This window comes from Mizuhopecten yessoensis, unplaced genomic scaffold, assembly GCF_002113885.1.
Source record: "Mizuhopecten yessoensis strain PY_sf001 unplaced genomic scaffold, ASM211388v2 scaffold4411, whole genome shotgun sequence".
Taxonomy (NCBI): Eukaryota; Metazoa; Mollusca; class Bivalvia; order Pectinida; family Pectinidae; genus Mizuhopecten; species Mizuhopecten yessoensis.
The window spans coordinates 504,666-517,760 of record NW_018405533.1 but is presented as its reverse complement, the minus strand read 5'-3'; the positions used below and the strand labels follow the sequence as shown (position 1 = coordinate 517,760).

The 13,095-nt window shown below is 37.1% G+C and overlaps 1 protein-coding gene across 1 annotated transcript in view; it reads right to left on the bottom strand.

The window, feature by feature from the left end:
• Positions 1 to 13,095, bottom strand: part of LOC110448978 (BMP-binding endothelial regulator protein-like) — a 115,176-nt gene that overhangs the window by 80,495 nt on the left and 21,586 nt on the right. Inside the window, exon 2 of the mRNA XM_021495533.1 lies at positions 773 to 858. Coding sequence (XP_021351208.1) covers positions 773 to 858 — 86 coding nt within the window. The remainder of the gene's footprint in view (positions 1 to 772; positions 859 to 13,095) is intronic.

Sequence of the window (13,095 nt, the reverse complement as noted above, 5' to 3'; positions counted from 1 at the left end):
CACAAACGTAGGGCGCGGGGAGAGCTCATAAATGCAGGGAGAGGTCACGAACAACGACAACATTCTTGGTTGTATATTTTCTCCTACAAGTATATTTCTGGACCATACTTTAAAGATATATTCTGCAAACTTGAATAGTCACGTCATCAAGGTGCGTTCGAGTAGAGGTGGGATAAGTTTGGATACCGTGAATACGACTTAAGTACGTAGCATAGTGATGAAATATTTGTTTGATTGATTGATTGATTGATTCAGCGAGACCACGTGCACGGTACACACACCGGTATACCCGTACACTGTTAGTTTCTGTTTTTTGGAAAAAATCTTTACATGGGGGCGTTAGCCTAGGGGATATCTGGAAGGCCGGGCAGGACCAACAGAGAAATTTATCTGCTATCGACACAAAAAATTCACGGGGACTGGGCAGCATTCGAGACGAGGTGATTCGTTGAATTTATGTCTTATTTGTTTAAGTGACGTATTAACGGAACGACGTTTTGGTCGGAGATACGACTTAAGTACGTAGCATAGTAATGAAACACTTGTTTGCTTGCTTGATTAATTGATTGCGCGATTGATTGATTGATTGATTGATTGATTGATTGATTGATTGATTGATTGATTGATTGATTGATTGATTGATTGATTAATTGATTGATTTGGTTGATTGATAGCTCGGTTATCCAGCAGATGAAACACGCCAACTTTCGGTAAAAGTAGTCGTGCAATGTAATAGTGAGCGAACCAAGTGAAATGTTAAAAATAGACTTACCCGACAAAAACACGTGATACACGGATTGTCTGATATCTGTGGTACGAACACAGCCTCGCCTTCGTTTTCACACTTCTGTATACTGCCTGAAACATAACAAAAATCCGATGAAAATATTGATGTTGATAGTAATTATGGGATGACCATAATGGACCATGTCGTCGTCAACGTAAAACAGCGAGCTTGTGGGGAGGTGATTGTCTATAAACGCCAAACAACATAACAGGTAGCTATAATGAAATCTACCTTTCAAATATCTATCTTTCTTTTATTTATTTTTAAATCTGCAAGTCATTGCTACAATTTGCAAAGTAATCAGTTTACAAACATGAAATGAAACAGGTGCGATGTGGTTAGCGTTGTTAGTTTACTCGTTTTCTCTTTTTACTTTCTATGTATTACAACCGTAAAATGTCCGATCATATTTATAAAATATGTGAAATATTTCGATTATTCAACTTATTAATTATTATTAAAAAATAGACAAAAACATGACAGTTATGATTTATTGATATTAACCTGATGACGTGAAATAAAAAAAATGGATCATCATTATTGATGGCCACACTTGCTTAGTCGTGTGTCTTTACCTGTCATCATATATATATATATGTATATCATACATGTATAAAAATGTGTGATATTTTGTTTGCCTAAAATCGTGCCTTAAATTTCATTTCGGCGTTTGATTTGTACTTCAATATGCCGTACCTAGGGAAGGTATCAATCAAATGTCATGTCGGTTTTGATATAAAGGTTTTTGTGTGAATATTATCATATTTGTCACCATAACTTACTAACGGACACCTGTAACGAAACAAAAAATCATCGAGCTCCGTTATATTCAACAAGGACAGGGAATTTGTTTCTGTTAGTATGTTTGGACCAATTGTTGTGTGCGGAGAGTAATATTAGACGTGGCCCCGCCCTCCCTCTTCCCCACCCCAAATGATACTTTGTGCGAGAATTAAATTGTATCATCGAGAGATGATTCAAAATCCTCAGAATTAATCCAAACATACCAACTGAGTTACACTATCTATGTATGGTAGCCCGTACGTGACCTAATCATATTTGATAACATCTGAAGTTATGACACTTCGGTTTGGCAGCTTCACCTTTTTTCATTTAAATCAGTTTAGGAATATTGTTTGCTGATGATTCGTATGTAACCCAGTTCCAATTTCATTAATTAAGCAAATACGAAAACAAGGTGCGAGTTTATTTTATCAAATGCTGGTATGAAGTTCTTATAATGTACCGTGTCAGAATGGTATCTAAAAATAACTTCTTGGCCAAATAGATAAACGAAAAAAGGGAAACACAGTTAATTTGTATCGGAATAAAACTTCCATATTTGATATATCAGCCAATAAATATAAATTGTAGTCTCGTTCTCGTAAAATGAAGTTATGACGTCATGACATCATGTTGTCCACTTCTGTACGAGAACGCGCGATGAATTTTGAGTTTGCCGAAATATAGATATGTTGAGATTATAATATGTATTCTTAAATTTTTCAAGGTTTAAAAACAATAAGATAACAAGCATTGTCGATATTCCATCATTTTTTATCAGTTTATAACTGATATCGAGCAAAAAGGTTCATTAAGACTTTTTAACATCTTATAGCAAGACAGTGTATCACAGAAACTCAGCTATAATGGTCACAGAAGATCTGTGCTCCCTATTATACCGAGGGGGAGGAGAGGTTTACCTGGATATTCATCAAAATGCCATTTACCTGCTCACGAGAACACATGTAATTACAGAGTGGGCCCTAAGGTCGACAGGTAATTTTCGTGACCTCCCTCCACCCCATAATTTCCATTCTTGACCCACAGCAAAGAATGTTAACACTCGGCTGTACCAGACGTTTTCAGACACTCACTTAAAAGGTAACTGAAAAGATCCCCTACTCGACGTCACAGAGTCAAACTAACTAAGAATTCCTTATATCATCCGCGATATCCAGGGATTACGCTCACTAGAGCGAAAGTGAGCGTAACCCCTGGATATCGAGGATGTCGTTATATAGAATGCTTACAGACTCAAGGAAACTCATAAGTCTCCATACAAGACACTTTCATACTGACGCTAACAGAATTCTCTATAATGACGCCTACAGACTTACGCTGACTCACATTCCCCAATACAGAAGTACTAACTCAGGATTCAATTTACAAGACGCTTACGACTCACACTAACTCAGAATTCCCTATACAGGACACTTGTAGACTCACACACACTACCTGAGTACTCCCTATACAGGACACTTGTAGACTCACATTTAAATGAAATTCCCATCCAAAGACCTGATGGGTTACCGTTTATTTCTTAAAAGTTCAGATTTCATTTAAAATTTAATACAGAAACAGAAAGTGATTTTGTTGATACAAATGTAAGTTATCAAGGTAGCTGGTGCGTCTTTATACGATCTCTCGTTATGTCGACTCGATGCTTTAACTCGTGTTAAGCTTGGCCTACTCGTGAGACTGCTGTACCGGTGCGTGTCCCTGTTTGGGCCTGAGGTCATGCATTCTTGTAAATCATTTCGTAAAATCAATGTAAACAGACATTTAAAAGGCAACAATGCCATTGTACAATGAATGAGTTTCTACCATACCAAGAGAGGTATCATCACGGTTAAAAACCTTCCAAATATTTACATCTATTTGAGTATAGTATGTCATGTTGAGTTGGTATAAGTTAATGTAGCGAGAGTTCATTGACGTTTCGGAAGGACATTGGTTGATAAATAGGAAGGATCCGTACTTCGCCAGTAGATGATCCTTGAAGAACATTACAACAGATTTCCGGTTTGGCCAAATCATGCATTTTTTCAAATTTTAATATACATTCCCAGTGTTACAGAAAATAAAGAATCCCTTTTTCTTACTTTTTTTGAAAGTCGTTTGAGACAAGCTTCTCTACGAATACGAAGATTTATCGGTATATTGTTCCTTAGGTGTAAAGCGCACCATCTGCCCTGCAACAAAGCTTTGAACAGTTTTGAAACCAACCGACGCACAACCTGTTATTACGGTCATCGTTGTCCGGAATGTCGGTCCGGGACTGTTTTACCATTTATTCAGCACAAAATTAGATTAGAAGCTATTCATTAGATCGGACAATACTCGCGGTCCCGTGTTGGTCAAATTTTAGTCAAATGACCAGCGGGAATATATCTCAGAGAGGGTCAAACCTCACTCCGGACATCTGTAACAGCAGTGGTCAACATAGCAAGTTGATATTTAATACCTGTTTGTTTTCTTGTTCGGTTTTGTCAAAACCGACAGGTGAAACACCTGCCTTTGTCCGCACCTGGGCTGGTTAGGCGTGAAATGACCATTGAGTTAATAAGGCGTGCCTAGCTGATAATTTAGAAAGTCAATTAATGGTCAATCTCATTTTCTCCGGACAAAAATGTTTGCCCTTAACAGTGTAATTGAATCTTGTGATATTTATTTGGACAACAAATAGCCCTATGCGGCTTTCGCTTGCTACGCCCTTGGAATGAGATGGGCTTGACCGGTGTCCGAATTACAATGTATAGAGTTTGGACACAGTAAGCGATGTATAGTTTGTATATATGTAGGTACGGTAACACCATTGTGTTGTATACAAAACATGTAAATAAGGACTGAACGGCATCTTTTTCAATGTTCATATCGCCATGAACATTGAAAAATTCTGCTCAATACATATAGTTACATTCTAAATGTTATAGTTAGTATTGATTTCAATAAGCCCATCCCTTATATATGGTCGACAGTGATGCTCCTATGTCGTTAGAATAGACGATATTCCCGGAGAAGACTAACGTCACCAACATGTTTGCTTTTAGCGATTGTCTAACGTTATTAGAGGCCGGGGTTGAAGGTTCAAAATGACACTGATCAAATTGCGCGGATCTGATGCCGACTTTATAGTGCTATCTCACTGAAATACCATGTCGTAGGCACCGATGATAGCATTCCGCCCTGTTACAGGAACTTGCAATGAAATTGTAAATATATATATATATATGTATGTAGTATGTAAAATTTATTTGAATTCCTTATCAAACCAGATTGTTAACAATTGTCATCAAGTTGATGCAAAGGAACAATGAAAACTTTTGTTCACAACTAAACTAATCTGATAGATTTCCTTTCCACAGGGGATTACTGATAATTTCAACACCCTCTAAATAGTCTGCCTCAGGGTTTTTAAGACTAACCAGTCTTAACCGCAACAGATTACAACGGCTTGGCATAGCTGTGCAATAATGATCTGTACATGCAAGTATGGCGGGGGCTGAAATAGTGTTACTGTCATGGTTTTACTGATCGTACATAACGTGTTAATGCTAAAGAGCCTACCAGGTTGACATATGTTGAGCCTTAGGCTACGTATCTTGTAGCCGGCCACGCGAACTCCCACACAGCTCATTGGAATTCATGAATTACACGACAACTTTCACTTTCCATACATAATGCACTGTCAAATGTGATTTCAAGTGGATATCGGAATGTGTCGGTTTTTTACGTTCGTCATGTAATTTATAATTCTCCCATTTAAAAACAAAAATAGTTTAGCTTTAATTTCATTACTTTTTATGTACATGCAAGCAAGAGTTTTAACTCAAAATCTCAGCTAGACTAAAAGTATAAATGTCAATCAAATTAATTTAATTGTATTTCACTACTCCAATAATACTGTTTTATACAAGTGAAAACTTTCTCAGCCAAACATCTACCAACTAATTCGTATGCTATAAATATACGACTTCCTAGAGGGCACACGTTTATTTATTGCATTAAGACATTTTTTACTGGTAATATAGATTTATTTTTAATACTGCTTTCTTACAAAATTTACAATAAACTCCGAATGTTGAATGTTAACCAAATAGTGAAAATTAAAAACTATATATATTAAAAATGCGCATGTGCAGTTCTGGAGCGGAAATCGTAATTAAATAACTGTCAGATACGTATGTTGCACCGTCTGTTGCTTTGTGCTAATTTGAATAATTTATGCCACGAATCTATTTTAATTTGTAAGCCGATGATTAAACAGTACACGAGGAGGGAATGCAAGCACCTGTCTCGCGCTGTGTTTAATAGTCCAGAACATCGCGTTGCAAGATATCCTCTTGTGTAACAAACACCCTTTGAAGGAGCTAGTCGAAAATATCTTAGGAAACTCTTAAAATCAAAGTACTGGATTTTTTTCGTGGGACCTAAATTTCGTGAAAAACTATCATTTGTTGTAAGCTACGTGTACTATTGTACATTTTGTATATCACGAGTTTTCAAAGAAAATGCGTCATTATCCCCAAGTCTACCGTCATTTTCTCAATATATATGTTAAATATCACACGCCGGTTTCTCCGAGAGAATACAAACTTTGATTATTGTACAACAATTATGAAACAAGATTAGGGTGCGTTTGAAGCGCGCATGGGTCATAATGCGGAAGGACATAATGCGGAAGGAAGCTGGAGTACTCGGAGAAAATCCGCGTGTTCGGAATCAAACCCTGGCCGTCGTAGTGAAAGACAGGGACGCTATCCACTGTGCCACCCGACCACAATCCTCCTAATCTAAAATCCATAGGACAAATGTTTGGTATTTCAAAGATGGTAAAATAACAAAAATAAGATTAAAGATCGATTATTTCATTTTAAATTTTGACAGTTTAAAGAAAACTAGGAAATGACTATACAATAAGTTTCACCAACAGGAATTAAAGAGAAACCAAAACCAAAGGAAAGGCAAAATCACCCCACAGAGACTTAATTTATTTTTTATTTTTGTGTCCAGCAAAAACGGATAAGTGGTGCGTATGCACCATAACCTAATGATGGGCTATAGACAGTTGTGTGTGTAGGTACCATAACCTAGTGTTGGGCTATAGACAGTTGTGTGTGTATGCACCATAACCTAATGGTGGGCTATAGACAGTGGTGTGTGTAGGCACCATAACCTAATGGTGGGCTATAGACAGTTGTGTGTGTAGGCACCATAACCTAATGGTGGGCTATAGACAGTTGTGTGTGTAGGCACCATAACCTAATGGTGGGCTATAGACAGTTGTGTGTGTAGGCACCATAACCTAATGGTGGGCTATAGACAGTTGTGTGTGTAGGCACCATAACCTAATGGTGGGCTATAGACAGTTGTGTGTGTAGGCACCATAACCTAATGGTGGGCTATAGACAGTTGTGTGTGTAGGCACCATAACCTAATGGTGGGCTATAGACAGTTGTGTGTGTAGGCACCATAACCTAATGGTGGGCTATAGACAGTTGTGTGTGTAGGCACCATAACCTAATGGTGGGCTATAGACAGTTGTGTGTGTAGGCACCATAACCTAATGGTGGGCTATAGACAGTTGTGTGTGTAGGCACCATAACCTAATGGTGGGCTATAGACAGTTTTGTGTGTAGGCACCATAACCTAACGGTGGGCTATGGACAGTTGTGTGTGTAGGCACCATAACCTAATGGTGGGCTATAGACAGTTGTGTGTGTAGGCACCATAACCTAATGGTGGGCTATAGACAGTGGTGTGTGTAGGCACCATAACCTAATAGTGGGCTATAGACAGTTGTGTGTGTAGGCACCATAACGTAAAAGTGGGCTATAGACAGTTGTGTGTGTAGGCACCATAACCTAATGGTGGGCTATAAACAGTGGTGTGTGTAGATATGACAGCGAAACAATGTTGTGATCTATTGTTAAGGGCGAGAGTAAACGAAGACAAAGTGACGTCACGGTATTTTAATTCATCAGATTCTGTACATTTTATGAAAATATGTCAACAGAAAACTTGTATTGTACCCAGGTATGACAGTTACACTGTATGATGAATGGCGAATTCTCAGATTAACTAACCAAGAACTTAAAACAAATGTCAAATCCGTGTCGGCAGCCGATTAACATAACGTGTAGATAGAGTACACAGAAACCACACAAGTACAGGTGTCATACAGGTAAACATCAAAATAAAACAATTAATTAATCACTTTTATAGTTCCCAGGTGTTAACTCACATACATTATCGTTATCGTAAGAAATGTATACATTGGCTGATTTACATGGCGATACATGTGTAACACTGACGTTATGATATGGAGTAGACTTAATACTGTGTATACTACATCTTTATGATACGAAGTTAATTAGACCTTAGCAACATAAGACAGGGACACAGGGACCTGCGAAACTTGTTACAGTAGGTATGTTTGGACCAAGCGTCCGAAATATGATTTTTTTTTAAATATTTATGTACGGATTATCGAAGTCCAGATAATCGGCGTTCGGATGATTGAAGTTCGGATTTTAGGTTTGGATTATTTGGAACCAGATCAGTAAACCATAGCCATGATGGTTGCAAGCGTATCCTGGAGAATACATCTGTAGGATACTTGGTTGCTTGTACCAAAACAAATGTTAAAAATCTACATTTCAATCATTAGGTATTATTTCCTCAACAACTAAAAATGCACCTTGTTCCATTTTGGATTGTTTCTTTAAGTTTTTAAGGCATTTCGAGCATGCTGTGCTGTTGTTTTTTTTATAAATGACTGAAGTGCCATTGTGAGAATGAGCACATATTTTCTCTTTTACCATTTAGACCAGCTGCCGAACGTCAATCGGAAGCCATTTTTGAACCTAATAGGAATACGGAAATACCCGAATAATTCAGGGAATCGTTCGGGAATTTCCGTGAAAACAACGATTTACACAGTAATGATTTGACCCTAATATGATTACGGAAAGACCCGAATAATTCCGTTTGAAAAAAGAAAAGAAAAATCCAGCACATATACGCACAATGCTTTTGTTTTGGTTCTTGACTGTATGCAATCGTATCAAAACGTTGGGTTGTTTTGGTTTATGAAGAACGTTTACAACGGAACAGCCAATAGTAAAGCATATTACGTACTGACACCGGCTACTACACGACTTAGCCACCATCGGTTTCACCGGCTTCAATTTTTACGTCTTGTTTTTATTAATGAGACTGGACGGATGCCACCTCTTACATAAAACTCATCAGAACAGCTCGTGACAATAGTACGTAAAATAATACTGGGCGGGATATACGGAACTGTCGACACCCCACTGTCATCGTGTACGTAGCATTCTATAAAGATCTTCGATCGCAGTTTTGTGATCCGTAGATACAGTCAGACAATTCAACTGATAAGGCTTAATTTGTGTTAAGATAAAAATTTAAATAAATATTATTCATATAATTATTGATAACGAAAACGAAATATACCATGATTCTTGAAATTGAGAATGTCACAGTAAACAAAACATATTCATAATTCTACACTTATTTTTCAAAATAAATAGAGAAATAAATAAAATAAATAAATAAAATTAAATGAATAACTCAGGATACCAAGGATACCAAAGCGCTAGCTAAACCGTTATTCGAACTCAAAAACTATTGAACTAAAAGTGTCAGGATATAAGACCAGGTGTTACGGAAGATTAAGCGGGTAAGTTTGACAGGACTAAATTCCGATCTACATGGAGGAACTACGCTGCTGTTGTAATCGTGTAATAACAGTTTCAGCATTGAATGTTTCCATTTTAACTTAAGAAATATATCTATAAAATGAAATATTTCTTTTTCTTAGATTCTTAGAAGTACAGACAATAGGTTCAAATATCGTCTAGAAAATGTGGTATATTTTTTACAGAATTCCTTATGTTGTACAATGTATAGCGTTGCCAATAATACAATTATTTAGTGTAGTTTTAGACCGAAACATATTCACTTTCAACAAGCCGATTTAACAAACATGTAAAACGAGAATGTTTAACACGAAGAACAATTTCAGACAACGATAATTTTCAATGTTCAGTAGTTCAAACCAATTGCTGAAAAAGCAGTTCTTTCCTCACAGTATTTCTTTGAAATCCAATGGTTCCGCTTTTGTAATTCAATTTTGGAGCAGAAAGATATTTGTATCGANGGGGGGTGCAGTATCCATCCAGACCGTTAGATCAAATTATTTATTTGAATCCCTCAACAACTTGCAACAATCACAAATCCCAGTGAGGAATGGCTATCCTTAATTATCATATGGCTCCATTGAACGTGTGATGGCCCTGCCGAGAACCTCGTCACAAAAGTACATACAAAACTCTTGGACTTGGACACACAAACTGACGTATGTTCAATGCATTCTGTACCAGACACAATCTCATCTAACCGGCTGTCACATAAATCAGAGCTAGGAAAACTTCATATCGATATTTTCGTAAATCTATCAGTTAGGTTGAGGTATGTGTAAGATATTCTCTATGGCTATCAAGCGCCGCGAGGATTGTGTCAAAAGGTTACACAAACGCTAACAAGATCCGTCAGTATCGCACAGGGTCATATCTATGCCTTAGTGCAAATCGTATAGCTAGCTTTTTAGTTTCGTAATTTGACGTACATTATTTTTGCACTGGACTTGTGATCATGGATAAACCAAAATATTTACCATGTCTGTTTCATCTTTCTATCGAGGAGGTAAAAGGGAACATTTCTCTCGTACATTGCTGTTTTACAAAAAAAATCTAAGAACAATTCACCAAATGTAGATTGATTTCTTAAGGAGGGAGCAAGCTCGACTTATTGCTTTGTTGAAACTTTTGACGAAAAAAAAGAAATTTCAATAACTTGTAGTGATGATGCATTAAATGTTTTTGATAGTAGCGATAATTTACCAAGCGTCCCTGATAACGATGATTTACTCCGTGCGTTTCCTTTTAGCGATCATTTATTCACTGCGTTCCCTACATGTAGAAGCGATGATTTGCCTATGTGTTCCCTAGTAGAGATACTATGCCCAATGTGTTGCCTAGTAGCAATGTTTTATTCTTTGTGTTCCATAGTAGTGATGATTTATTCTGTGTGTTCCCTAGTAGTGATGATTTATTCTGTGTGTTCCCTAGTAGTGTTGATTTATTCTGTGTGTTACCTAGTAGTGTTGATTTATTCTGTGTGTTCCCTAGTAGTGATGATTTATTCTGTGTGTTCCCTAGTAGTGATGATTTATTCTGTGTGTTCCCTAGTAGTGATGATTTATTCTGTGTGTTCCCTAGTAGTGATGATTTATTCTGTGTGTTCCCTAGTAGTGATGATTTATTCTGTGTGTTCCCTAGTAGTGATGATTTATTCTGTGTGTTCCCTAGTAGTGATGATTTATTCTGTGTGTTCCCTAGTAGTGATGATTTATTCTGTGTGTTCCCTAGTAGTGATGATTTATTCTGTGTGTTCCCTAGTAGTGATGATTTATTCTGTGTGTTCCCTAGTAGTGATGATTTATTCTGTGTGTTCCCTAGTAGTGATGATTTATTCTGTGTGTTCCCTAGTAGTGATGATTTATTCTGTGTGTTCCCTAGTAGTGATGATTTATTCTGTGTGTTCCCTAGTAGTGATGATTTATTCTGTGTGTTCCCTAGTAGTGATGATTTATTCTGTGTGTTCCCTAGTAGTGATGATTTATTCTGTGTGTTCCCTAGTAGTGATGATTTATTCTGTGTGTTCCCTAGTAGTGATGATTTATTCTGTGTGTTCCCTAGTAGTGATGATTTATTCTGTGTGTTCCCTAGTAGTGATGATTTATTCTGTGTGTTCCCTAGTAGTGATGATTTATTCTGTGTGTTCCCTAGTAGTGATGATTTATTCTGTGTGTTCCCTAGTAGTGATGATTTATTCTGTGTGTTCCCTAGTAGTGATGATTTATTCTGTGTGTTCCCTAGTAGTGATGATTTATTCTGTGTGTTCCCTAGTAGTGATGATTTATTCTGTGTGTTCCCTAGTAGTGATGATTTATTCTGTGTGTTCCCTAGTAGTGATGATTTATTCTGTGTGTTCCCTAGTAGTGATGATTTATTCTGTGTGTTCCCTAGTAGTGATGATTTATTCTGTGTGTTCCCTAGTAGTGATGATTTATTCTGTGTGTTCCCTAGTAGTGATGATTTATTCTGTGTGTTCCCTAGTAGTGATGATTTATTCTGTGTGTTCCCTAGTAGTGATGATTTATTCTGTGTGTTCCCTAGTAGTGATGATTTATTCTGTGTGTTCCCTAGTAGTGATGATTTATTCTGTGTGTTCCCTAGTAGTGATGATTTATTCTGTGTGTTCCCTAGTAGTGATGATTTATTCTGTGTGTTCCCTAGTAGTGATGATTTATTCTGTGTGTTCCCTAGTAGTGATGATTTATTCTGTGTGTTCCCTAGTAGTGATGATTTATTCTGTGTGTTCCCTAGTAGTGATGATTTATTCTGTGTGTTCCCTAGTAGTGATGATTTATTCTGTGTGTTCCCTAGTAGTGATGATTTATTCTGTGTGTTCCCTAGTAGTGATGATTTATTCTGTGTGTTCCCTAGTAGTGATGATTTATTCTGTGTGTTCCCTAGTAGTGATGATTTATTCTGTGTGTTCCCTAGTAGTGATGATTTATTCTGTGTGTTCCCTAGTAGTGATGATTTATTCTGTGTGTTCCCTAGTAGTGATGATTTATTCTGTGTGTTCCCTAGTAGTGATGATTTATTCTGTGTGTTCCCTAGTAGTGATGATTTATTCTGTGTGTTCCCTAGTAGTGATGATTTATTCTGTGTGTTCCCTAGTAGTGATGATTTATTCTGTGTGTTCCCTAGTAGTGATGATTTATTCTGTGTGTTCCCTAGTAGTGATGATTTATTCTGTGTGTTCCCTAGTAGTGATGATTTATTCTGTGTGTTCCCTAGTAGTGATGATTTATTCTGTGTGTTCCCTAGTAGTGATGATTTATTCTGTGTGTTCCCTAGTAGTGATGATTTATTCTGTGTGTTCCCTAGTAGTGATGATTTATTCTGTGTGTTCCCTAGTAGTGATGATTTATTCTGTGTGTTCCCTAGTAGTGATGATTTATTCTGTGTGTTCCCTAGTAGTGATGATTTATTCTGTGTGTTCCCTAGTAGTGATGATTATTCTATGTGTTCCCTGGTAGTGATGATTTATTCTGTGTGTTCCCTGGTAGTGGTGATTTATTCTGTGTGTTCCCTAGTAGTGATTATTTATTCTGTGTGTTCCCTAGTAGTGATGATTTATTCTGTGTGTTCCCTCGTAGTGATGATTTATTCTGTGTGTTCCCTAGTGGTGATGATTTATTCGGTGTGTTCCCTTGTAGTGGTGATTTATTCTGTGTGTTCCCTAGTAGTGATGATTTATTCTGTGTGTTACCTAGTAGTGTTGATTTATTCTGTGTGTTACCTAGTAGTGTTGATTTATTCTGTGTGTTCCCTAGTAGTGATGATTTATTCTGTGTGTTCCCTAGT